The sequence below is a fragment of the Silurus aristotelis genome (genome assembly GCF_946808225.1).
Source record: "Silurus aristotelis genome assembly, chromosome: 24".
Taxonomy (NCBI): Eukaryota; Metazoa; Chordata; class Actinopteri; order Siluriformes; family Siluridae; genus Silurus; species Silurus aristotelis.
In genome coordinates, this window is record NC_139597.1 from 19579637 (window position 1) to 19604636 (window position 25000).

Genomic DNA, 25000 nt, shown 5'->3' on the forward strand with positions numbered 1-25000 from the left:
CATCACATCATTACACTGTACCCATCACACCACACTGTACACCATCACATCATTACACTGTACACCATCACACCACACTGTACATCACATCATTACACTGTACCCATCACACCACACTGTACATCACACTCTCCACCATCACATCATTACACTGTACCAATCACATCACACTGTACACCATCACATCATCACACTGTAACCATCACACCACACTGTACACCATCACATCATTAAACTGTACACATCACACCACACTGTACACCATCACATCATTACACTGTACCCATCACACCACACTGTACACCATCACATCATTACACTGTACCCATCACACCACACTGTACATCACATCATTACACTGTACCCATCACACCACACTGTACATCACATCACACTTTCCACCATCACATCATTACACTGTACCCATCACACCACACTGTACACCATCACATCATTACACTGTACCCATCACACCACACTGTACATCACATCATTACACTGTACCCATCACACCACACTGTACATCACATCACACTTTCCACTATCACATCATTACACTGTGCCCATCACACCACACTGTACATCACATCACACTCTCCACCATCAAATTATTACACTGTACCCATCACACCACACTGTACATCACATCACACTCTCCACAATCACATCATTAAACTGTACACATCACACCACACTGTACACCATCACATCATACACTGTACACATCACACCACACTGTACATCACATCATTACGCTACACACCATTACATCATTACACTGTACACCATCACATCATTATACTGTCCGCATCACACCACACTGTACATCACATCACACTGTACACCATCACATCATTACACTACACACCATCACATCATACTGTACATCACACTACACTTTACATCACATCACACTGTACACCATCACATCATACACTGTACACATCACACCACACTGTACATCACATCATTACACTACACACCATCACATCATACTATACATCACACTACCCTTTACCTTACACCACACTGTACACCATCACACCACACTGTACACCATTACACCACACTGTACATCACATCACATCATTACACTACACACCATCACACCACACTGTACACATTCACACCACACTACAAAAAAATGGTAGGAAGGTTACTATCTGGTGTGCGCTGATCAGTAGATTGTACTCGTCCCAGCGTGTCAGTAAAAGCACGATATAGGATTCAGAACACTCAAACTTCACTGGGTTTAGGATTTAATTGTGTGTGGTGTGATTCTTGCTAGCTTCTGTTCGGTAGGTTGCGCGATGTTAAATGACGGCTGCTGTTCTGGCCATTTAAAGCTCTTGGTGGAGAACTATGCACTGTGATGTTACAGAGGTAACTTATCATGAGTGGTAAACTGTGAATCTCCCTCTAATGGTGTAGTGTGAAAATACAACTGAAGGGGAATGCTTTCCTACACAGCCGCTCCCAAATATGCAAGGCATATTTGTCTCTGAATCAAAGTTAAAAGACTGTCGGCTTGATCTTGGCATCATCCTCATTAGCTATCTCTGGTAAATTAATGAGATGGGTAAAGGCCTTGTATATAATCGACCCTTAACCCTTAACTTGTCCATCAGCTCCAGGAAATGTCCTTTTCACTCTCCCAATCAAAAGGGCTCATGGTAGCTGAGGGTCAACCATCATAACAGACCCAACTGCAACAATTTTAGCCTCTGCATGCCATTTGTGTCGCAGCTGGAGATTAGGTATGCAGTGCCTCACGAAGCTTGACCAAAAATGATCAGTGAGAACTTGACTCTGTCTCAATCTACGTTGTCCTATGAGCTCATCGGTGGAGTATGTCACTTGAGGTAAAAAGCTGTCTGGCTGCCCCATTAACAGGAGATTTGGGGTAATCGGGTCTAAGTCAGCTACGTTGTAGTAGACATAACCTAGAGGTTTGCTATTGAGAATTCCCTCTCTCTCAAAAGAACTGTTAAAAGTACTTCCTCTGTTACTGTTTGTGCACCTACTACTGTACGGAAGGTGTTTTCAAAAGATCGGATCTTTCTTTCACTGCTGCCACCAAAGTGAGGAGCATTAGGTGGGTTGAACCAAAATTCAATGTAATGTTTGGAAAGATGTTGTTGAAGCTCCTGGCTGCAATTAATTAAAGCATCTCTTAACTCTTTTTCTCCACCCTGGAAGTTAGTACCCTGGTCGGATAACAGTTCTGAGGGGTGCCTCTGCGTGCTATAAATCTCCTCAGAGCCATAAGGAAGGAATCAGCGTTTATAGCTGTGAGGAGCTCAATGTGTACGCATCGAGTCGTAAGACACTTGAAGATTATTCCCCATCTTTTCTCCAGGCGTCTTCTTATTTTGATTTGGAAAGGCCCAAAACAATCCATACCAGTACTGTAATGGGGAGGTTTGTGGAGTCTCAAACGTGCTCAAACGTGCAAAGATCAGCCATTTAAGACATCTCGGGTTTAGCCTTCCACTTACACAATTCCAGCAAATACTCGTTCCAGTCCTGGGTGACACAGCTTACTGTCATAGTCCTAAATGAGTAGTTTGGTAGCTCGATGATGAGGATCTAGGATAATGGGGTGAACTATCTGAAGTTCCAAACCTTCGGTATGACATAGATGTCCTCCACAGAGGTACAGAGTTTAGGCATATTAGCTTTTCTTAACAGTGGTGTTGCATAGCGATTTACCCCATCTACAATCACCCTGGTCATTCTGGTTTGAAGCAAATCCATTGCCACTTGATCCTGCTTTGATCGTATGACTAATTTCTCATTCCTGTGAGGAATAGTATCACCTTGCTGAAGTCGCTCTACTTTTAAAAATAGTTCTTCCATTTGAGGGGTGATTGAGATATGCAAACATTGCTGAGGCTGTAGCTGTTGCTGCAGAAAGCTGGTTGGGCCTTGTACTGTCCAACCTAGTCTGGTTCTGATTGCTGTTGGACCTCCAGGGGGCCCAAGGCATACAACAGGTGTTATCTGTTCCTATAAAAAAAAAAAGGGGTCGTACTTTGTCAAAGGGCTGTGAAGGAATGCCTTTCAGATGTTGGTATCTCAGCTGGAGCTTTGCAATGGGATAAGAGTGCTCAGCCAAAGTGTTCAGAGGTAAAGGCATTCTGGAACTGGTAGCTCTGTTAGGGCTGTGATTATAGAGCGTACTCTAAAGGAAACTGCTGCCCCATTGAGTTTCTTGACATCTTGTCGAATTAGTCTTAATGTTAAATCCTCTGTCCATCCTTGAAGCCCTAGAAAACACGCTTAGAACCTTCAGTGCTGTTTAGGTATAGGGTTTCGTTCGTGGAACTCACTATACAGGCACTCTGTTTAGGATCGACTATTAACCTCATTTGAAGGTGTTTCCCAATGCACAGATGGCAGGGCTTCTTTAGGGTGCAATTTCTAGCTAAGTGTGATCGCCCACATTCCAAACAATGCTATTTTCTTAACAAGGTTAAAGAGACCACACTGTACACAACACTATACACCATCGCACCACACTGTACAGCATCACACGGTACACTGTACACCATCACAATACATTACACATAATCACACCACACTGTACACCATCCCATTGTACATCACACTGTACACCATCACATATCCACACTGTACACCATCATATCACACTGTACACCATCACATCATTACACTGTACACCATCACATCATTACACTGTATACTTGACGTAGCTTCCTGTGACGTAGCTTCCTGTGTTTGACTTGTTTGCCGCGAGTTACGTGTTTGTATCTCTCTCGGCGTCTTTCAAACAAACTTTGCTATCTATCCATCCGTTTTTCCTCTTTTAATAATCCTTAATTGTTTTTGTCTTCCTGACTTGTGCCTGTAGTTAGTTAACTCGACTATAACTAGTGTTGTTTATATTTATTTTCTCTCACTCACATCTCTGTATAATAAATGTGTTCGTGACGATAAGCACTATGCCGGTTGTTTGTCTGCATTCGAGCACAGGTGAGGACTCGTTCGAGTTGCAAACGGTGGCGTTGGAGATGGAGGCATTGGAGAAACAGATTCGCGAGCTGCATGTAAAGCATGACCGGCTGCGAGAGCGGAAAGCGGCGCTGGAAACATCCCGGGCGGACGCGCACTCATCCCAGGTAAACTCCCGGGTTGAACCTAACGCTCCCAGCACATCAACTCCGCGTGCTTCTATGCCCAGGCCCAGCGCACCTACAACTCCGGCACCGGTGCAACATGGACCCTGGATGCGGCCGCGGCGGAAGAGACAAGCCAAGCCCCGATCGAGGACGTCTCCACCTCCACCACCGGCCTTCGAGATCTCGACCGAGAACCGCTTCGTCCCCCTCCGCGAGACGGAACGCGACACTGTTATTCTCGGAGATTCCATCGTCCGGCATGTCCGCGCTACCCGAGCTAAAGGTAAGGTGCACACTCGCTGTTTTCCTGGTGCTCGTGTTCTGGATGTCGCTGCGCAGGTACCCGCGATCCTGAACGAGAACTTCGGAGCGGTTGTTCTCCATGCCGGATCAAACGACACCAGGCTGCGGCAAACGGAGATCTTAAAGAGGGACTTCAGGATCCTGGTGGAGACGGTACGCAGCACATCACCCACAACGAGGATCACAGTGTCAGGACCTCTTCCCACTTACCAGCGAGGGGCTGAGAAGTTTAGTAGACTTTTAGCACTAAATGAATGGTTACAGTCATGGTGTCGAGAACATAAACTTCTCTTTGTTAATAACTGGAACTGTTTCTGGGAGCGTCCGAGGTTCTTCCACCCTGATGGCCTGCACCCCAGCAGAGTTGGAGCAGCAGTGCTATCAGATAACATCTCTAGGATACTTCACACCATCTGACTGGTAAGACATCAAGAAATCTTCAACTATAAGAACACGCATACTACAGACCAAATAGTTACAAGTTCACACACAGCCCAGTTTATAGAAACCGTATCTATTCCTCGTGTAGTAAAACCAAGAATTACATACACAAGATCCAGAAATAATCTTATTGCAGTTAAAACTGAAAAATGCCAGATAAACAAACACAACAAAGTTCTAAAGTTTGGTCTTTTAAACATTAGATCACTTGCACCCAAAGCACTGATTGTAAATGAGATGATCACAGATAATAATCTCGATGCACTCTGTCTCACTGAGACCTGGATTAAACCAGGTGATTATATGGGTCTAAACGAGTCGACACCGTCAGGATATGTTTATAAGCATGAGCCCCGTCAGACTGGTCGTGGGGGGGGTTGGGTGGGTGTAGGAACCATTTATAGTGCTTCTCTTAATGTTAGTCAGAGATTAGGATTCAGCTTTAAATCATTTGAAGTGCTCGTTCTTAAAATTGCACTTTCAGAGATGCACAGAAAACTCGCTCTGGTCACCGTGTACAGACCCCCAGGACCCTACGCTGATTTTCTTCAAGAGTTTGCTTGTTTTCTCTCAGACCTCCTGATCAGTTTTGATAAAGTGCTGCTTGTAGGAGATTTTAATATTCATGTAGATGATGAAAACGATGCTCTAGGATTATCATTTGTCGATTTACTAAACTCTTTTGGAGTTAAACAAAACGTCACCAGACCAACCCACCGTTTTAACCACACACTAGACTTAATAATATCCCTTGGAGCAGACGTCACTGATATAAATATTTTACCTCAGAATGATGACATCACAGACCATTATCTCCTACTGTACACACTACCGGTAGAGCAGATTAACCGTGTTTCACCACGGTATCGACTTGGTAGGACTATTATTCCAACCACTAAGGACAGATTCATAAATAACCTGCCTGATTTATCTCAGTTTCATATTAAACCCATAACTGCTGATCATCTTGATGAGATGGCGAACAACATAGACCTTATCCTCACTAGCACTCTAGACACTGTTGCCCCCATCCGGTTAAAAAAGGTTCGAGAACAAGCAGCTGCACCTTGGTATAATAGTCATACGCATGCCCTAAAGAGAACAACACGTAATCTGGAGAGAAAATGGAGGAAAACTAAATTGGAGGTATTTAGAATTGCGTATAAAGACAGTATGCTTAGCTACAGACAGGCGCTAAAAGCTGCTAGAGCTAAACACCTGAGCAAACTCATAGAAAATAACAAAAACAATCCCAGGTTCCTTTTCAGTACAGTCGCTAAATTAACAACAAATCAGGGATCTGAAAAATGTGTTCCATCACAGTTTAGTAGTGAAGACTTTATGAATTTCTTCACTGAAAAAATAGATAACATTAGAAAAACAATTGTGGCAGTTCAACCTCTGACAGCATCTCCCGACACAATCGTACTTACAACCCCACAACTACACTGTTTTACATGTATAGGACAGGAAGAGCTGTATGATGCTATTATGAAAGCTAAATCAACAACATGTCAGTTAGATCCAATTCCCACTAAACTACTGAAGGAAGTGTTATATACAGCTGGTGAGCCTCTTCTCAATATTATTAACTCCTCACTATCGTTAGGTCATGTCCCTAAATCCCTCAAGTTAGCAGTTATTAAGCCCCTCATTAAAAAACCTAATCTGGATCCAAACACGCTATCGAATTACAGACTAATTTCAAATCTCTCATTTATGTCTAAGATTTTAGAAAAGATTGTCGCTGCCCAGTTATGTAACCACTTGCAGGAGAACAATATCTTTGAAGAGTTTCAGTCAGGTTTTAGGCCCCATCATAGCACAGAAACTGCTCTAGTTAAAATCACTAACGACCTGTTTTTAGCTTCAGACCAAGGCTACATCTCCCTATTAGTTTTACTAGATCTTAGTGCTGCGTTCGACACTATAGATCATGATCTTCTCCTCGATCGCTTACAGAATTACATCGGTATTCAGGGACAGGCATTAAGCTGGTTTAAATCCTACCTGTCCAATCGTTACCATTTCGTAGATTTAAATGGAGAGCTATCCAGGATAATGCTAGTAAATTATGGCGTGCCACAAGGGTCAGTTCTAGGACCCCTGCTTTTTACAATATACATGCTTCCATTAGGAAATATTATTAGAAGGCATGGAATTAGCTTCCATTGTTATGATGATGATACCCAGCTATATATTTCATCCAAACCAGGCGATACAGCTCAATTAGCTCGCATAACTGAGTGTGTTGAAGAAATAAGAGATTGGATGACCCATAACTTTCTGCTATTAAATTCTGATAAAACGGAGATTTTGCTCATCGGCCCAAAAAATAGTACACAGAAGCTCCAGCATCTCAGCCTGCATTTAGATGGTTGTTCTGTAACTACTAGTTCAACGATAAAAGACCTGGGAGTTATTTTAGACAGCAACTTATCTTTTAAAAATCACATCAATCAAGTTACAAAAACAGCCTTCTTTCACCTTAGAAATATTTCTAAGCTAAGAAATATGTTATCTATATCTGATGCAGAGAAGCTCGTCCATGCGTTTATGACCTCTAGAATAGACTACTGTAATGCATTACTAGGTGGATGTCCTGCATCATTAATAAACAAGCTTCAGTTAGTTCAGAATGCGGCAGCAAGAGTTCTTACTAGGTCAAGAAAATACGATCATATAACCCCAATCTTATCGTCCCTACATTGGCTTCCTATTAAGTTTCGAATAGACTACAAACTACTGCTACTCACTTATAAAGCACTAAATGGTTTGGCTCCCATGTATCTATCCAGTCTCTTAACACGCTACAATCCGTCACGCTCCCTGAGATCTCAAAACTCGTTGAAAGATTTATAATCAAACTCTTGATGTCACCCATATGAGGATGGGTTCCCCTTTGAGTCTGGTTCCTCTCAAGGTTTCTTCCTCATATCATCTAAGGGAGTTTTTACTTGCCACTGTCTCCATGCTGCTCATCAGGGACAAACGCACACCATTCACCTTCACGGTTGATTTCTGTAAAGCTGCTTTGAGACAATGTCTGTTGTGAAAAGCGCTATACAAATAAACTTGACTTGACTTGACTATACCATCACATCATTACACTGTACACCATCACATCATTACACTGTACATTACACTGTACACCATCACATTACATTGCACATAACCACACCACACTGTACACCATCACACTGTAAATAACAGTGTACACCATCACATCACACTGTACACCATCACATCACACTGTACACCATCACATCACACTGTACACCATCACATCACACTGTACACCATCACACGTGATTTAAAATAATGAAAATATAAATGTGATGAAATAGTAGCAGAGGGTAATGTGTAAGATTTTAGAAGAAGTAGCCTTGAACAGAACATAAAGTATAGAAAGTACTGATACACACACACACACACACACACACACACAAAACCAGCCAACACACATTTACACATATGGAGCTATATATAGTGCCTTGTGAAAGTATTCGGCGCCTTGAACTTTGCGACCTTTTGCCACATTTCAGGCTTCAAACAAAGATATGAAACTGTAATTTTTGTGAAGAATCAACAACAAGTGGGACACAATCATGAAGTGGAACGAAATTTATTGGATATTTCAAACTTTAACAAATAAAAAACTGAAAAATTGGGGGTGCAAAATTATTCGGCCCCCTTAAGTTAATACTTTGTAGCGCCACCTTTTGCTGCGATTACAGCTGTAAGTCTCTTGGGGTATGTCTCTATCAGTTTTGCACATCGAGAGACTGAAATCTTTGCCCATTTCTCCTTGCAAAACAGCTCGAGCTCAGTGAGGTTGGATGGAGAGAATTTGTGAAGAGCAGTTTTCAGATCTTTCCACAGATTCTCGATTGGATTCAGGTCTGGACTTTGATTTGGCCATTCTAACATCTGGATATGTTTATCAAGTCAAGTCAAGTTTATTTGTATAGCGCTTTTCACAACAGACATTGTCTCAAAGCAGCTTTACAGAAAACAACAGTGAAGGTGAATGGTGTGCGTTTGTCCCTGATGAGCAGCCGTGGCGACAGTGGCAAGGAAAAACTCCCTTAGATGATATGAGGAAGAAACCTTGAGAGGAACCAGACTCAAAGGGGAACCCATCCTCATATGGGTGACATCAAGAGTTTGGTCATAAATCTCTCAACAGTTTATTTGTGAATCATTCCATTGTAGATTTTGCTTTATGTTTTGGATCATTGTCTTGTTGGAAGACAAATCTCCGTCGCTGTCTCAGGTCTTTTGGAGACTCCATCAGGTTTTCTCTCAGAATGGTCCTGTATTTGGCTCCATCCATCTTCCCATCAATTTGAACCATCTTCCCTGTCCCTGCTGAAGAAAAGCAGGCCCAAACCATGATGCTGCCACCACCATGTTTGACAGTGGGGATGGTGTGTTCAGGGTGATGAGCCGTGTTGCTTTTACGCCAACCATAACGTTTTGCATTGTTGCCAAAAAGGTCGATTTTGGTTTCATCTGACCAGAGCACCTTCTTCCACATGTTTGGTGTCTCTCCCAGGTGGCTTGTGGCAAACTTTAAAAAACACTTTTTATGGATATCTTTAAGAAATGGCTTTCTTCTTGCCACTCTTCCATAAAGGCCAGTTTTGTGCAGTATACGACTGATTGTTGTCCTATGGACAGAGTCTCCCACCTCAGCTGTAGATCTCTGCAGTTCATCCAGAGTGATCATGGGCCTCTTGGCTGCATCTCTGATCAGTCTTCTCCTTATATGAGCTGAAAGTTTAGAGGGACGGCCAGGTCTTGGTAGATTTGCAGTGGTCTGATACTCCTTCCATTTCAATATTATCGCTTGCACAGTGCTCCTTGGGATGTTTAAAGCTTGGGAAATCTTTTTGTATCCAAATCCGGCTTTAAACTTCTCCACAACAGTATCTCGGACCTGCCTGGTGTGTTCCTTGTTCTTCATGATGCTCCCTGCGCTTTAAATGGACCTCTGAGACTATCACAGTGCAGGTGCATTTATACGGAGACTTGATTACACTCAGGTGGATTCTATTTATCATCATTAGTCATTTAGGTCAACATTGGATCATTCAGAGATCCTCACTGAACTTCTGGAGAGAGTTTGCTGCACTGAAAGTTAAGAAGCTGAATAATTTTGCACGCCCAATTTTTCAGTTTTTTATTTGTTAAAAAAAGTTTAAAATATCCAATAAATTTCGTTCCACTTCATGATTGTGTCCCACTTGTTGTTGATTCTTTACAAAACATTACAGTTTTATATCTTTATGTTTGAAGCCTGAAATGTGGCAAAAGGTCGCAAAGTTCAAGGGGGCCGAATACTTTCGCAAGGCACTGTATATGGTGTATCAGACTATGAACACTACAGGAGAGTGCGCAGCACGCAGCAAAATAGCTGCATGGAAAATCACAGACACGTGACCCAAACTGAAACGTGCAGACAAGTGTTAAAGGAAAATACTATGTAATTCAGCATGTAATGTTCTCTAGAGGAGGCCTGAGGAGGAACAACACCGACCCTGCCGTGCCGGACCACAAGAAACTCACTGAGCAGCACTTAGGAAACCAGCAACATGGGAAATTAGCCCAGGAACCCGAGTGAGGTGCCTACTGTCCACTGCCACAATCAAACAAACTTCACTTCAATTAAAGGCTGAAAGAAATAGTTCAGAAATACACACGGGAATAAGCAAACAGAATGACATCATGTTTACTTCACGCTGACATCATCACCTCACGGAAAAGTACAGGATTTGCTGTCAAACTACCCTGAACAAAACAGTGTTTTCATGAGGACCACAACACAAACATGTTTTTCAGCATGGTAAGGTCAAAAGCAGCATGTAAATGAATCTTCTGGAAGGTTCTCAGCTCACTCAGCTAGAATATCAGATGAGACGTTCTCAGGTTTCATTTCGATTACTGCACTGCTCAGTAGAAATGTAAATGCACTTAATTTATTTAACTCTGTGTGTTTTATTAACACTTAAACCACCACTAACAGGCTCACTGGGGCAGCAGCCCCACTGCCCCACACTCAGGGCCGGGGCACGGGGTGGCACACAGGGTGGGGCAGTTAACTAGACGTTCTCAGGTTTCATTTCTATTACTGCACTCACCTTAAAACCACATCAGCCCTGTTTTAATCATCTACACTGCTCCCAATTACATCTCACACTGATTATAAAATACTACTACTGACGTATAAAACACTTAACGCTCTCACACTGCAGTATCTGAGTGAACTTCTGTACCAGGATGATCCTCCACGCCTACTTAGATCAAAAGGTGCAGGCTATTTGTTGGTTCCTCAAATAATGAAGACTCCAGCAGGGGGCAGATCTTTCTCTTATAAACCCCACAGTTATGGAACAACCTTCCAATCAGTGTTCGGGACTCAGACACAGTCTCAGTGTTCAAGTCGAGGCTGAACACATATTTATTCAGTCAAGTCTTTGATCAGTAGATTTTTTTCTCAGGTAAAGGCTCAGATCTGGAGGGATCATGGATATGGAGTGTTTGGTGAACTGGGATATTTGTACGCTGTCGTCTCCTCACATTCACACGTTCACTCAGGTTTGTTGATGGTGGTGTGGTGGGTCGTCTCTTATCCCAGAGATCCTCATGTCTGTGTTTCCTTCTGCTTCTCCATTTTAGTTCTGCTGCCAGAGTGAATCTTACCAGAGACTTAATAACAATAAGAAGACTTAATAATCCATATCTCTCTCTCTTTCTCTCTCTCTCTCTCTCTCTCTCTCTCTCGGTCGAGTTAAACATGCTCCTGAGGCTCCAGTGACCACTGTTCCTGCCCCTCTCCCCTCCGTGGATCTTCCCACTTCATCCAGGCCTGCCTCTGGATAGTGTTCTCTTTGACTGGAGGCCACTCTGTGCAGCTGGGGAAGGTTTGTCATCAACGCCTTGGGTGGTTCCATGAAATTCCGGAGTAAGAACGGGCGCTTTGAGGAAGGACTGGACTGTAGTTGATGTCCACAGTCTCCTACACTGATTTAGAAATACACTTCGCTTCTGATCATCATCACTGCACTCCGCAACATCGTATATCTGCTACAAATGGACATTCGGTGTAACCCAGATGAGGATGGGTTCCCTCTTGAGTCTGGTTCCTCTCAAGGTTTCTTCCTTATGCCATCTTGGGGAGTTTTTCCTTGCCACAGTCGCCACCGGCTTGTTCATCAGGGACAAACTTACTCATAAAGAACATATTTACCTTTAATCACCACATTATCTGTGTAAAGCTGCTTTGAGACAATGTTCATTGTTAAAAGCGCAATACAAATAAACATGAATTGAATTGAATTGAAAACTACTGCTCAGGAGTTCGATCTTCTCAACCCTGAGCCCACACCATCATGGAGACTCAACATCAGCAGGAACATGCAGCACTTCCTCCCTGCTAATGAGTTACAATCTACACACAGACACGTTTATCTCTTCATGACTCTCTGCTCTCCCCTTCAGCCACTGCTCGTAACCTTGGGGTAACTATGGACCATCACCTGTCCTTCTCTTCACATGTCACTAAAGTGGCTCGTTCCTGTCGATTTCTTCTCCACAACATCTGAAGGATTCAACCATTTCTGTCCACACAGGCTGCCCAGGTTCTTGTTCAGTCTCTTGTGAATTTGAGACTGGACTACTGCAGCTCTCTGCTGGCAGGTCTTCCCCTGAACACTATTCATCCACTGCAAATGATCCAAAATGCAGCTGCACGGCTTGTGTTCAATCTGCCCAAGTTCTCCCACACCACAACACTGCTGCTCCTCCACTGGCTTCCAGTAGATGCACGTGTCAGATTCAAAACACTGATGATGCCTACAAAGCTAAAAATGGAACAGCACCATCTTACCTCAGAGACCTCATCACATCTCGCACTGCACTACGCTGTCTGAGATCCTCCAGCACTGCTCCACTGGTACCACCTTCTCTCAGAATGAGAGGTAAGTACACTTCAAGGCTCTTCTCTGTTCTGGCACCGAGGTGGTGGAATGAACTTCCCCTAGATGTCTGTACAGCAGAGTCCCTGATTATCTTCAAGCGATGACTGAAGACCTTCATCTTCCTGAAATACCTAAATTAGCACTTTTCAGGTTTGCTTTGTAGAAATCAAGAGTTATATTTATATGAAGTGTGTAATCTGGTGAAGATTTATTTATTCATCGATGGAGAGCCACAAATGTAAATGCACTTAATTTATTTAACTCTGTGTGTTTTATTAACACTTAAACCACCACTAACAGGCTCACTGGGGCAGCAGCCCCACTGCCCCACACTCAGGGCCGGGGCACGGGGTGGCACACAGGGTGGGGCAGTTAACTACAAACCATCAGAATTAAATCTAAATCATCTGCACAGAGAGAAGGAGAGTGAGGTTAAGATGCAGTTGTACTGTAAAAGAACACTGAAGAACCGAACACTGTTCAAAACCTGGAGCAGACATCATGCAGTGTTCACTCAGTGAAGGTGAAGTTCTCTCCTCTCATGTCGGTTTAAAATTCTCCTCACTGTGAAGCCTGAGCTCGAGCTCGAGCTCGAGCTAACAAACCCAGTGTGTATTTATCAGCAGGTTTAAAGAGTTTAGCGTTAGCCTCACATGGCTAAAGCTAAAGCACAGCACCGACACAGAGCCTGAGAAAGCCATAACACACACACACACACACACACACACACACACACACACACACAAAGGATCCGGAGACCTACCTTCTGTTTCCGCTTTCCTTTAGCTCGATCAGGAGCTTCAGTCAGAGGAAGATGAAGATCATCATCATCATTATTATCAAAACATCAACAATATTTCCATGAGCTCGCTGAGTTTCTGCTCCGTTCCTCTGTGTTCCTCTGTGCTCCTCTGCTTGCTCCGATCATCTCCGGCCTCACCGTCTACAGTCTTACCGTAGTGACTGAAGTATAGGAGCACTCTTCTCCTCTACGCACACAGACAGAGAGTTTTTGTGGAAATCCGTGTTGATCTTCTTAGCAGTGAGAGGAGGAGATTCCTGCTGATGTTTGATTATTAAGCTGTCCAGTTGATGTCTACACACTGATCCACCAAACCACCACAACCTCCTGATATCATGTTCCTCCTCAAAACAGCTGTGAGGCATGGAGGCCAGGACTCCACGTGTGTGTGTCGTATATATCACCAAGATATCATCAGCAGATACTTTAAGTCCTGTAAGTTGCTTTGTGAAGCTCCATGAATCAGACTCGTTTGTCTAAAAGGGCAGATAGACCTCTCTCTCTTCACGTATATCAGTCTGCTTCAGCTGCAGGGTTTTAATGTAAATGTTGAGAGTTTTCTGTTTCAGAACCTACTTCATGTGTCTGTACTGTAGATGATGCCAGATGCTGAGGCTGGCTGGTGAACATTTCTAGGGTTTAGCAGGTTCTCCACACCTGGCTCTTCACCAAGTTGGTGCTGAAGAAAAGTTTTAATGGAACTAACCCTCACCGTGCTCCAAACCTGTACAGGCACGTTATTACACCAATACTATAGTAAGAGTGTAGAAAAGGCCTACATAAAACATCAGAACAGCTTCACGCTCTGAACTGCAGGAGAAACACCAACAAACCTGCTCAGGTGATGTTCCGATCAGTGGTGAACGCTGTGAAGTATATTCAAATGTGGTGAGTGTGAAGGCCATAGCATGGGATTTGCATGATTTTTACACCCCACTCAACCCCCTCGAAAACCCAGCCTCCCCCCCCCCCCCCCACTCAACCCCCAGAGGGGCAGTCAGTCTGCAGTAAACACGATGAAGATGATGATGATGATGTAGCACTTGTGTAAATCACAATAATCCAAATCTCAAGAAATGTTTTTATTACAAGGTTCTTAATTAGATATAAATCAAACTACACATTTTCTTAGAAAAAAGTGTTATATACACTACAGTGCTGACAAAAATGAAACAAAAAAACCCCAAACTGGATATAAATAAGCTCTATGGAAAAGCCTGGAGTCATTAAAAGAAGTTTGTCTCATCTCATCTTAAAAATATATATATATATGTTCATGTCAGCTCTAATACACATCTATAGCCTACAACTTAAAAATATATTATTCCAGGAGCTGTTTGTGTTGAATTGAATCCGACCTGCAGCAGCAGTGCCGCTGGCTCTAAGTGCTTATGAGAGTTCACAGTTACAGGCACTGAGGAATGTTGTACGCTACATTTGCTGTGTATTCGATCGGTTATGGCCAAACTGGACCTCCTTCTCCTTCCATCTCTGCTGCAGTTGGAGTCAGACCCACACTTCCTGTTAGCGTCGCCTCTTTAAATCAACAAAAACAAGAAAAATGATAAAAGTAAAAACGATAAAAGTTGAAACTGAAAAGCCATTAAAAACGTTTATGTACAAATCAGCATAAAAAGTCTTTCTGCTGTTCGTGAGACAGGGGGCTGAGGGGTGGGCGTGGCCGAGTGTCCTGTGGGGTGACCCTGGAGTGAAGAGAGTCTGAGGCTCTGCCTGACCAAGACAACGAGGTCTGCTGCTGAGGCTGGACTGACTGCTGAAGAATCTGTTGTTGTGACGAGAACGATTGATGCACAACCTGCGGCTGGGGCAGAACCTGCGTGTGAGACGAACCCGACTTGGGCGGGGCCTGTAACGGGGGCGGGGCAGTCCGACTGTCTGGATGTCCAGAGCTGGGTTTAAGGTTGTGTGAATAGGCGTGTTTAGATGTAGTAGGAGCAGTAGTGTGTGTGTGTTTGGGCGTGTTGGACGAGTGTGTGTGTTTGGTTGCCATGGCGTTAGAAGAATGGGAGGATTTGAACATGACTGAGGAGTGGCCATGTCTGTTTGCTGAACCGGAGTGTGCGTGTTTGTTTGATGCCGAGCTGTAGGTGTGTTTGGTGGGGGTGGAGGTGTGTGTGTGTTTGGTGGGAGCGGTGCTCAGGCCGGCCGCGGATCTCGGGGTGACTGTGTGTGAAGGGGCCACGCGGAATTCCGAGTGATGGAGTGCTTTGGCTTGGTCTGATGCAGGAGCAGTCAGCGGTGCTGCTGCACTGGAAGAGGGGACTTTTATCCTATCAGGGGGAAGATCTGCTTCCTCCACCCTGATCTGGGGCACAGGGGAGACGTCTCGGATCTGTCTGGGTTCTGTGAAGGTGGGCGAGTCTGGCACGCTCCGAGGTTCACAAGTAGGATCTTGTTTGATGAACGTGGAGGGAGCAGTCTTCTCATCTTGCTTCTCCTTCACGTCCTCTGCGTCCTGGTGGTACTGTTTGAGGCGGACGTGCCAGGCCAGGCTGCACACAGCCGACACCGTCTTAAACTGGTGGACTACGCTGCGGGGGATGTAGTAGATGTCGTTGTCGTACAGCTGGATCCGAGCGTAGCGAATGCCTTCGCGTCTCAGCTGGTTCAGCTTGGCGTCGTCCACCCACTGCACACACTGAGGACAAGCACACACGTCAGTTAACACACACCACGTTAGAAGATCCACCAGAAACCCTTGTGGAGAACATGCATAACTGTACCAGATATGATCTCAGGAGAAACCATCTCACCTTCACACAGGCGAACGGTTCAAATAACACAGTGCATCCAGATCATTAAAAGTAAGAAGATAAACATGTACTGGGCCGAGCTCTGATTGTGTGTGTGTGTGTGTGTGTGTGTGTGTGTGTGTGTGTGTGTGAGTGAGCGAGAAATAGACAGGGTTTGGTGAGACTCACCTGAGAGAGAGGCGGCTCATGGAGGTCCAGCTGTAATCTCTGCACAACATCCATGAAGTCTGCAGCGTGGAAGCAGACCACATCTTTGGTAATACGAGGAGGCTCCATACTACACACGCACACACACGCACACACACACGCACGCACACACACACACCAGTTCTGTGCAGTAAAGTCACATATGTGCAATACACATTTGATAATATAGCAGATACATACTGAAATGCATGGGTGTGTGTATGTATGTGTGTGTGTGTGTGTGTGTGTGTGCGCGTGTGTGTATGTAAGACTCACGCCTCTCCAAAGCGGACTGCTTTAAGCACACCCACTGCAGCAGTGGTCTCTCTCTCGAAGCCTTGTCCAATGTGGTCTGCGTGTGCACGTGTCCGATCCTCAAACAGCATCTCGCGGGGTTCACTTGTCCGAGGTAGGTACTGCAGGTTCTTTATTTCATTGGTTGACCTGTAAGGAGCAAAATGCAATCATGAAGCACCTTTACCTGCAGCACAGAGTCCACAGAGAAGAGAAGAATGAAAGAGAAAGAGGAGGAGAATAAAGGTTTAGCAAACTGCATTCTTCTCATCTCATCCATTTCTACATTAAAGGAGGAACATACAGCGAGCTCCATCAGTCTGAGACCACTGAGTGTACAACATCTAACCATCTGTGTGTGTGTAGCATCCGAAACTCATCACTTGAAATTCACCCGCAAGCCTAGCCACAGCTCTGAGTCATGAAGGTTAGTCAATGACCAGTTCACAGCCAGAACATCACACCTTTACCTCCAAGACTCAACACAGGACCTGAACACTACACTTCAACATGAGCACAAACACCAACACACCCAGAACAGAAGCATTTGGCCTCCTCATTATTGTCCATCAGTGCTGATCATTTGGTACAACTGAAGTTCCTGCTCTGTGGGGGGATTCTACTGGAGCTCATCCTGTTTAAGTGGAGTGATCAAGGGCAACAAAAAGCCACACACACACACACACACACACACACACACACACACACACACACACACACACACACACACACACACAGGTAAGCTATGGTATATGGTATGATTGAGGTGTGTAAATCACTTATGGTAAGTTGAGTAATGGCCCAGCTGGAGTCTTAAAGAAGTTCGTGGAAATACAGTAAACCCCTGAAAACTCGTGGCATGAAAAATTTGCAGGTTCTCATTTGGAACGTAACTAACAGCAAGTTGCGGCTTATCTTAAAATTTGCGGGAATCTGCAGCGGAACCGAATGTTCAGGAACGTTCGGAATAACATTTTAAACTGTTTCACGAACAAATTTCGGGGGGTGCGTTCAAAATTTAGTGGGAGTCGTATACACTCTGTTTCAGTGTCCAGAGATAAAAAGGACAGACAGATAGATAGATAGATACTGCCCTCTTGTGGTGTGATATTAAAGTGTATGTATTAGGGGTACATGTATTTGTAGTGAAATGTTTTAGTACAGGGTTTAATTCAATCCTTTTAACATGTAGAACAGAGATACTATCTGAGGAACGTATTAAGTGATGGACCGCAAGTTTGTTTAGTCTCCGCCTCTGACTTTAAGTGCATTTTTAAAAATTATTATTATTAAATTTGAAAACTTCTCACTCTGTAGTGGAAATAAGATCCGGACATTTCCAAAGGAGTGACTAAATGAAGGATGGAAGGAATGAAGATGTTTAAAGTCTGCTGAAGTAAGTAGAACAGTTCAGTAGATCATTTCTTTACTAAATGTAACACACACACACAATAACACACACACACACAATAACACACACATCTGTATTACTTATTCAGGGTCTAACAAATGTAAATAACATTTTTCAATTTATTTAATCAATTTAATTTGTGCCAATTTAATTGATGGCTCAATTTAATTGATATAATAAAAAGTGTATTGCATTCATTTAATTTATTTTATTTTTATTATTTAACCAAGCAGGTTTTTTTTTTTAAACTGTTTTAAAAATGTAAACTGTTGATGTTCACATGTTAATAATAATAAATGAATAATGTCCATGTTGTCGAGTCACTGGCACACGCTCGGTGCAGTGTAGTAAAACTCAAATCTGCTGTTTTTACAACTCAAACTTCACCTCATCAGTTGAATGGACACATGGCAGCCATATTGATTTATGATAATGTCAACAAATTTTGAAAAAGACTAACAGATAAAACCATTTTCAGCATCTCCACACACACACACACACACACACACACACACACACACACACACACACACACACACAGCAGAGTTATTCTAGTGTGTATCCTGTATATCGAGTGCACAAAAGACTCTCACACTAAAACACAGTTTGTTACCTTTTCCTTTTAAAAGGAGACTTTGGCATGTCAGTGACTGGGATCATCTGCTCTCCAGGACGAACCCACATGATCGGACCATCATCACTCTCCGTAGGGCTTTTCAGCTTCAGACTGGAGAATGTTCCCCATGGCAATGTCCGCTACACACACACACACACACACACACACACACACACACACACACACACACACACACACACACACACACACACACACACACACACACACACACACACACACACACGACTATGGAGGCTCCACAATGTAAGCAGCAGTGTAACATGTTCATATGAAGAACATTATTGCTGTAGAAACACCTGTACAGTTGTAAAACAGTCCAGTATCTGTGTGTGTGTGTGTGTGTGTGTGTGTGTGTGTGTGTGTGTGTGTTGAATGTGATTGATACAGATACATATAGAGCAGAAAGCATTTCTCACATAGAAGATCTGTCCAAAAACAAACCTCCAGTTTACTTACTTCAAGGAACGGCGACTGCTGTAAAATGCTGAGGAATTCTGGGAAGTAATCGCCCACCTCCTCGTCCACCGCTCCCACCAAACTGATCTGACGCATGGCTCCGGCGCGGTACGTCCCGTGGGAGTAGGTTCTCTTTACCTACAGTCACGTATAGCAGAGTACACAAGGTCAGAGGGGACACTACACAACTCCTCTTATTACCTGACCCTTCACCTGCCCCTTCAGCAACCCCTCCCCTTCACCTGCCCCTTCAGCAACCCCTCCCCTTCACCTGCCCCTTCAGCAACCCCTCCCCTTCACCTGCCCCTTCAGCAACCCCTCCCCTTCACCTGCCCCTTCTGCGACCCCTCCCTTTCACCTGCCCCTTCAGCAACCCCTCCCCTTCTGCGACCCCTCCCTTTCACCTGCCCCTTCAGCAACCCCTCCCCTTCTGCGACCCCTCCCTTTCACCTGCCCCTTCAGCAACCCCTCCCCTTCTGCGACCCCTCCCTTTCACCTGCCCCTTCAGCAACCCCTCCCCTTCTGCGACCCCTCCCTTTCACCTGCCCCTTCAGCAACCCCTCCCCTTCTGCGACCCCTCCCTTTCACCTGCCCCTTCAGCAACCCCTCCCCTTCTGCGACCCCTTGCACGTGGATGAGGTTTCTGCTGTATTGGAAATCATTTAAACCTCACTAAAAGCAAACACGTTTAACAGCTGAGCATGTTAACCAGTGCAATGCGTCGTCATGGTAACGGTGACACTGCTGCACCGTGGATCACGTCGAGTGTAAACTGTGTGTAAATGAAAACGGACAAAACAGTTGATTAGAAGCTGAAGTTTGAAGAGAGTCGGCAGTAACCCGGGGGCAAACGTGTCTCTGGAGCTCCAGCTTCTCCTCCCATGTTCTTAGAGATCTGTTGGTTTTAGCAAAGTGACACACTCCTCTGTGTGCCTCATCATGTTCCTCTCTCCAGCACGGCTCAGGGACTGGAGGAGGAGAAACATCTGCACTTGCATGATGTGTTAAAGACATGCCTTTTAAAATGTCCCTCCAAACGCAGTGAAGTGCTGCTTGTGCAGAGCGTGATGTTCCTCAGCATCTCAGCTGCTGACACCAGAACAACACAACCTCGAGTCTAACGCGGTCACGACAGTCTGTAACCTACAGGGTGGTAAATCTGAGGTGTAAGGTCCATCATCTACACTAACCATGCAGCTAACATTAGCACCACTGCTGTCTTGCCAAGACACTGGAGTCACAGATAGTGCAGTTAGAGGAGAAGCTCTACTACTTCACACGGTGTTGAGGTGCTCATGCTTCAGAGCAGACCTTAGGACTCCTCCTGCTCGGTGTTTGTGATTATCTCTGGCTCTCCAGCAGCTCTCTGTGTAAATCTCATGATGTATAAGTTCACGACACTCAAACAGATCACACTTTTCTCCAAGTATAAACATCATCATCTGATACAGTATACAGATCAACACTTATGGACACCTGAGTATAAGATTATAGTTTAAACTATGAGCTTTCATCCCATTCCACATTTAGTCCCATGTGCTGTTATAATGAGCTCCACTCCTCTGAGATGTTCCACTAGATTTGTGCAGATTTATTCAGCTACAAGGATGTTAGTAAAGTCAGGTAGTGATGGAGGTGACGTGAGGAGGTCTGGGGTGCAGTCAGAGTTCACATTCACCCCTAAGGTGTTCAATAGGTTTGGAGCTCTTTAGCAGGAGATGTCCAGGGGGATTGTCATGCTGGAACAGGGTTTGGGTTTCCTCGTTCAAGTAAAGGAAAAAATGTCATGCTGCTGCACCCGAAGACGTTCTTTACAATTGTGTGCTCGCAGTTTGGAGAAGAACCACATACGTCGAGAAAAGGGCAGGTGTCCCAATACTTTTCTCTGCACATAACAACACTGATGACTCTGACCCGTGGAAGCATGAGCAGGAGACACCATGAGGTCCATGAGCTCTTCTCTCTGGAGTAAACACTAAGATAAAGGCATGTCAATAATAAACTCCGTCACCCAGGAAGTATGAGATCATCACTCTGATCACTGAAACCTGATTCTTCATCCTGCAGGTAGTCACGGTCAGATTCAGGTGTGGTGTGTTTTGGGGAGCCGAGAAGCTCGATGCCGTCTCTCTCCTCCACACTCAGGTGTGCTGATGCTGGAGTGGGTGGAGCTTTATGTCTTAAGAGTGTCCTCATGTCTGCCTCACCTTCTGGCCCCACCTTTTAGTGAGGTCACAGGAATCAGCGACTCGACTCTGAGATGATTCCAGAGAAGGATGAAGACACAAAATACTTCATTAAAAACATCAATTGTGAGTGTTAAAAGTTCATTATAGTTACAGCACGCAGGAGAAGTGCATATGGTGGGAGAATACACACACACACACACACACACACACACACACACACACACACACACACACACACACACACACACACACACACACACACACACACGTAGTGGTAGGTTCACAAGTTCCTCCAGATGATCACGCTTCAGAACAGTCCAACTAATCCATAATTTCATTCCATTCGAGTCGCTTCTGCAGCTCACTTTCCCTTAAAGCTCACGTTACAGAAGACGTGACCGCACGTGATGCTTGTGGAGCTTCAGAGGATGTGGAACTAGGCAGGATATGACGTCTCTGTTCTGTAAACACTCCACACCTTCACTTCAGCAGATTGAAGGGTAGAAGCTTCAACAAGCAGCACACTGGGGCACCATCACAAGAACTTCCAAAGCACATGAAAATGTTGCTGTAATAATATCTCAGTCTGGGAAAAGTTCCCCAGACATTTCTGAGGTTCAGGTGAGGAGTGAAGTACAGTATCTCCACCTGGAGAAAGACCACTCCTCCACTCCAGGAACTAGTGACCCTCTCTAAGGACATGGATGAGAAAGAAGGACATCTAAGGATCTGCAGGCCTTATTTTCCTGTGATAAAGTCAGTGTTCATGATTCACCCTGAGGACCTCCATGTGTTTGGGAGAATGTTATTTTTGAAGATGTGTGTTCCATCACATCTGGTGTAAAGGTAACCGTGGTTTCACAGTGTGAAGTAAGAACATCACACCACCAGTTGCCCCTGGTGGTGATGGTGTGATGATGCTTAATGATCTGAAGCACAAATGTTGGAGTGAAGTTTTGATGAGAGTTAAGTGTGCAGCTCCCACTCAGATGATCTCCAGTGAGACAGAAATAAAACAATTTAGTAAATCAGATTGAAAATATGAAACGTTCTCCACAGCAGTATGAAAGATGGACCTCCAGGCAGCTAAGTGAAATCCTCCTCTACATGTATTAGAACACACACAGTCTCCTAACTATGATCTCATACCAACATCTGCTGTTACCCACACGACACTTCACTGTGCTCCATTTAAAGATCTGTGTGCAGGATCGGTTCCTGATGGCCTTCATCTTCAAAACCATTCTCAAAGACCCTTTCCCCACAATAATCAAAGCATACAAGCAGCATCACACAGAGATCATCCACACAGCAGTGAGGAACCGTGAGTCAGCTGTCAGCAGGACCAGAGATCTTCTCAAGCCCACTTTGAGTCTTTCACACAGATTTATACCTGAGTGCAGGAAGTCAGTCAGTAGATCACACTCTGGTCACTAGATGATGTGTAGGTATTGCTTGATGTGGTGTGGTGTAGTGACTCACCTGAGCATGGAAATTAGCCATGGTGGTGGTTTCGATGTCCTTCTTGCCCAGGATCTCCATCTTTACAGGTGAATTTGGGAATTTGGAAGAAAAATATTCCAGGAAGTCAGGGAGGTAGGAGGCCGCTCCGTGGACGATGCCCATGACGTAGTGCGCAGCTCCGTTTTGATCCTCGCAGAAGGCCAGTGTCACAAACTCCTGCGCGAACCTCTGCATCTCCTCGGGCGAGAGAACGGCGAGCTCGCGGCTGTAGGCGTGGACCACCAGGGCTCCTCCGTTTGGCTGCTGCTCCACATGAACAAACCGCCCAAACTCCAAACCCTCGATCCCTGGGAGCCGCGAGTGGAGCTGCGAGGTTTTCCCTCCGCAGATTTCCGCCATGTCCACGCCTCCTAAGGAGGACTTGGAGCTGGACTTCTCCTGCTTGATAACGGCAGTGGAGGAGGAGGAGAGCGAGAGGGATTTACAGACAGGAAATGGAGATTTGAACTCCGTCTCGGATTTGGGCAGCGTCACCGGGAGCTCGGGGCTCAGCAGAGACGAGTGATTTGAACTCCGTCTCGGATTTGGGCAGCGTCACCGGGAGCTCGGGGCTCAGCAGAGACGAGTACGGCGTCTGACTTGACTTGCTGTACATCTTGGGTCGTTTTCGTCTCTCTGCTTCTTTGTGTTTCTTTTTCTTTTTCTTCTTTACCTTCTTGAGCAGAAGCTCCTCCATATTCACCTTCGGTTTCTCTGTATCAACTGGAAGAAAAGAGACAGGAGCATTAGTGCGTGAGACCACAGACGCTGAGACATGAAATGAAAAAGGAAACTGAATGTGTTACAGAAGCCTGAGAGATCCTGAGAGATCCTGAGAGATCCCGAGAGATCCTGAGAGATCCTGAGAGATCCTGCAATGTTTCTACCTCACAATAAAAAAGAGAAGGGGACAAGTAACACCACCATCAGCTGTAGCAATCACACCGAGGTTAAACTCTTGATGTAGCCTTCCACAAGGTTCTTCTCACTAACTCTGCTGGACTCTCAGACGGTTCCTGACAGGAAGAGCTGTAATTACAGGTAATTAATCTCTCTGAAGACCTGTTGAAGTTCTGCTCTGAGCTAGTTTTAACTTCCTGCCTAATGTCTTGAGACATTTCTTCACTTTTTAAAGATTATTTTGTTCCTATGGTGGAAGAAAAGTAACATCTGGCACAGTGTTCCTCAGAGTAAAAGCCCCATCGTTCTTCTCCACAGACTGGTTGGTGATCACCTGCACACTTTGAGGAGGAGAAGCTTCGTAATCGTGTGAAGCATTTCAGACCATGCGGATGTTTCACTCTCTCTGTGGTGGATCTATATACTTTGGTGTCTGGTTTTCCTCATGTTCCTTTGTTGTTGTCCAGGTGAATATCACATCCCAAAGCTCATGTTCATCCAAGTGAGATCTTCATGCCTCTTTCCTGAACATCGTTCGAGCTCAGTGCTCTGTGGTTCCTTTTAGGATTCAGATTAGTTTTTTAAAGGAACAGGACATATGGAGGTCTACAGACCAGTCACAGGTGCACCTCCATTTAACGCCTAATTAGAACAATTCACCAACCAGAAACTTCCAAACTAATTACACAAATTTCTGCAATCTTTTAGATGTCCAGACAGGTGTGTGTGTGTGTGTATAACGTCTGAAACTGAAGCTCTTCAGCCCAGGTGTGTCCTGTAAGATCTCTGATGTCCATCACTCACCTTTCTGCAGAAGCTTCACTTCTCCGTTCTCTCGTTTGATCTCGTTCATCAGCTTGTGTTTTTTCTTCTCCCGCTCCTTATCTTTCTCTTTTGTCTGTTCCTTGTCTTTATCTCTTTCCTTTTTCTTCTCTTTCTCACGCACTCGTTCTTTCTCCCTCTCCTTCAGTTTGTCCTTG

At 44.6% G+C, this 25000-nt stretch overlaps 1 protein-coding gene across 1 annotated transcript in view; it reads right to left on the reverse strand.

Annotated features, from left to right (window-relative positions):
- Positions 1–14739: 14739 nt before the first annotated feature.
- The window catches only part of LOC310718825 (lysine-specific demethylase RSBN1L-like), an 11855-nt gene continuing 1594 nt past the window's right edge, over positions 14740–25000 (reverse strand). The window contains exons 2-9 of the mRNA XM_083527867.1: positions 24825–25000; positions 23645–23843; positions 23100–23580; positions 19429–19566; positions 18949–19091; positions 16907–17074; positions 16613–16721; positions 14740–16329 (exon numbers count right to left, since the gene is read on the reverse strand). The exon at positions 24825–25000 is cut by the window's right edge and continues 10 nt beyond it. Coding sequence (XP_083383993.1) covers positions 15295–16329; positions 16613–16721; positions 16907–17074; positions 18949–19091; positions 19429–19566; positions 23100–23580; positions 23645–23843; positions 24825–25000 — 2449 coding nt within the window. The 3' untranslated portion in view covers positions 14740–15294. The remainder of the gene's footprint in view (positions 16330–16612; positions 16722–16906; positions 17075–18948; positions 19092–19428; positions 19567–23099; positions 23581–23644; positions 23844–24824) is intronic.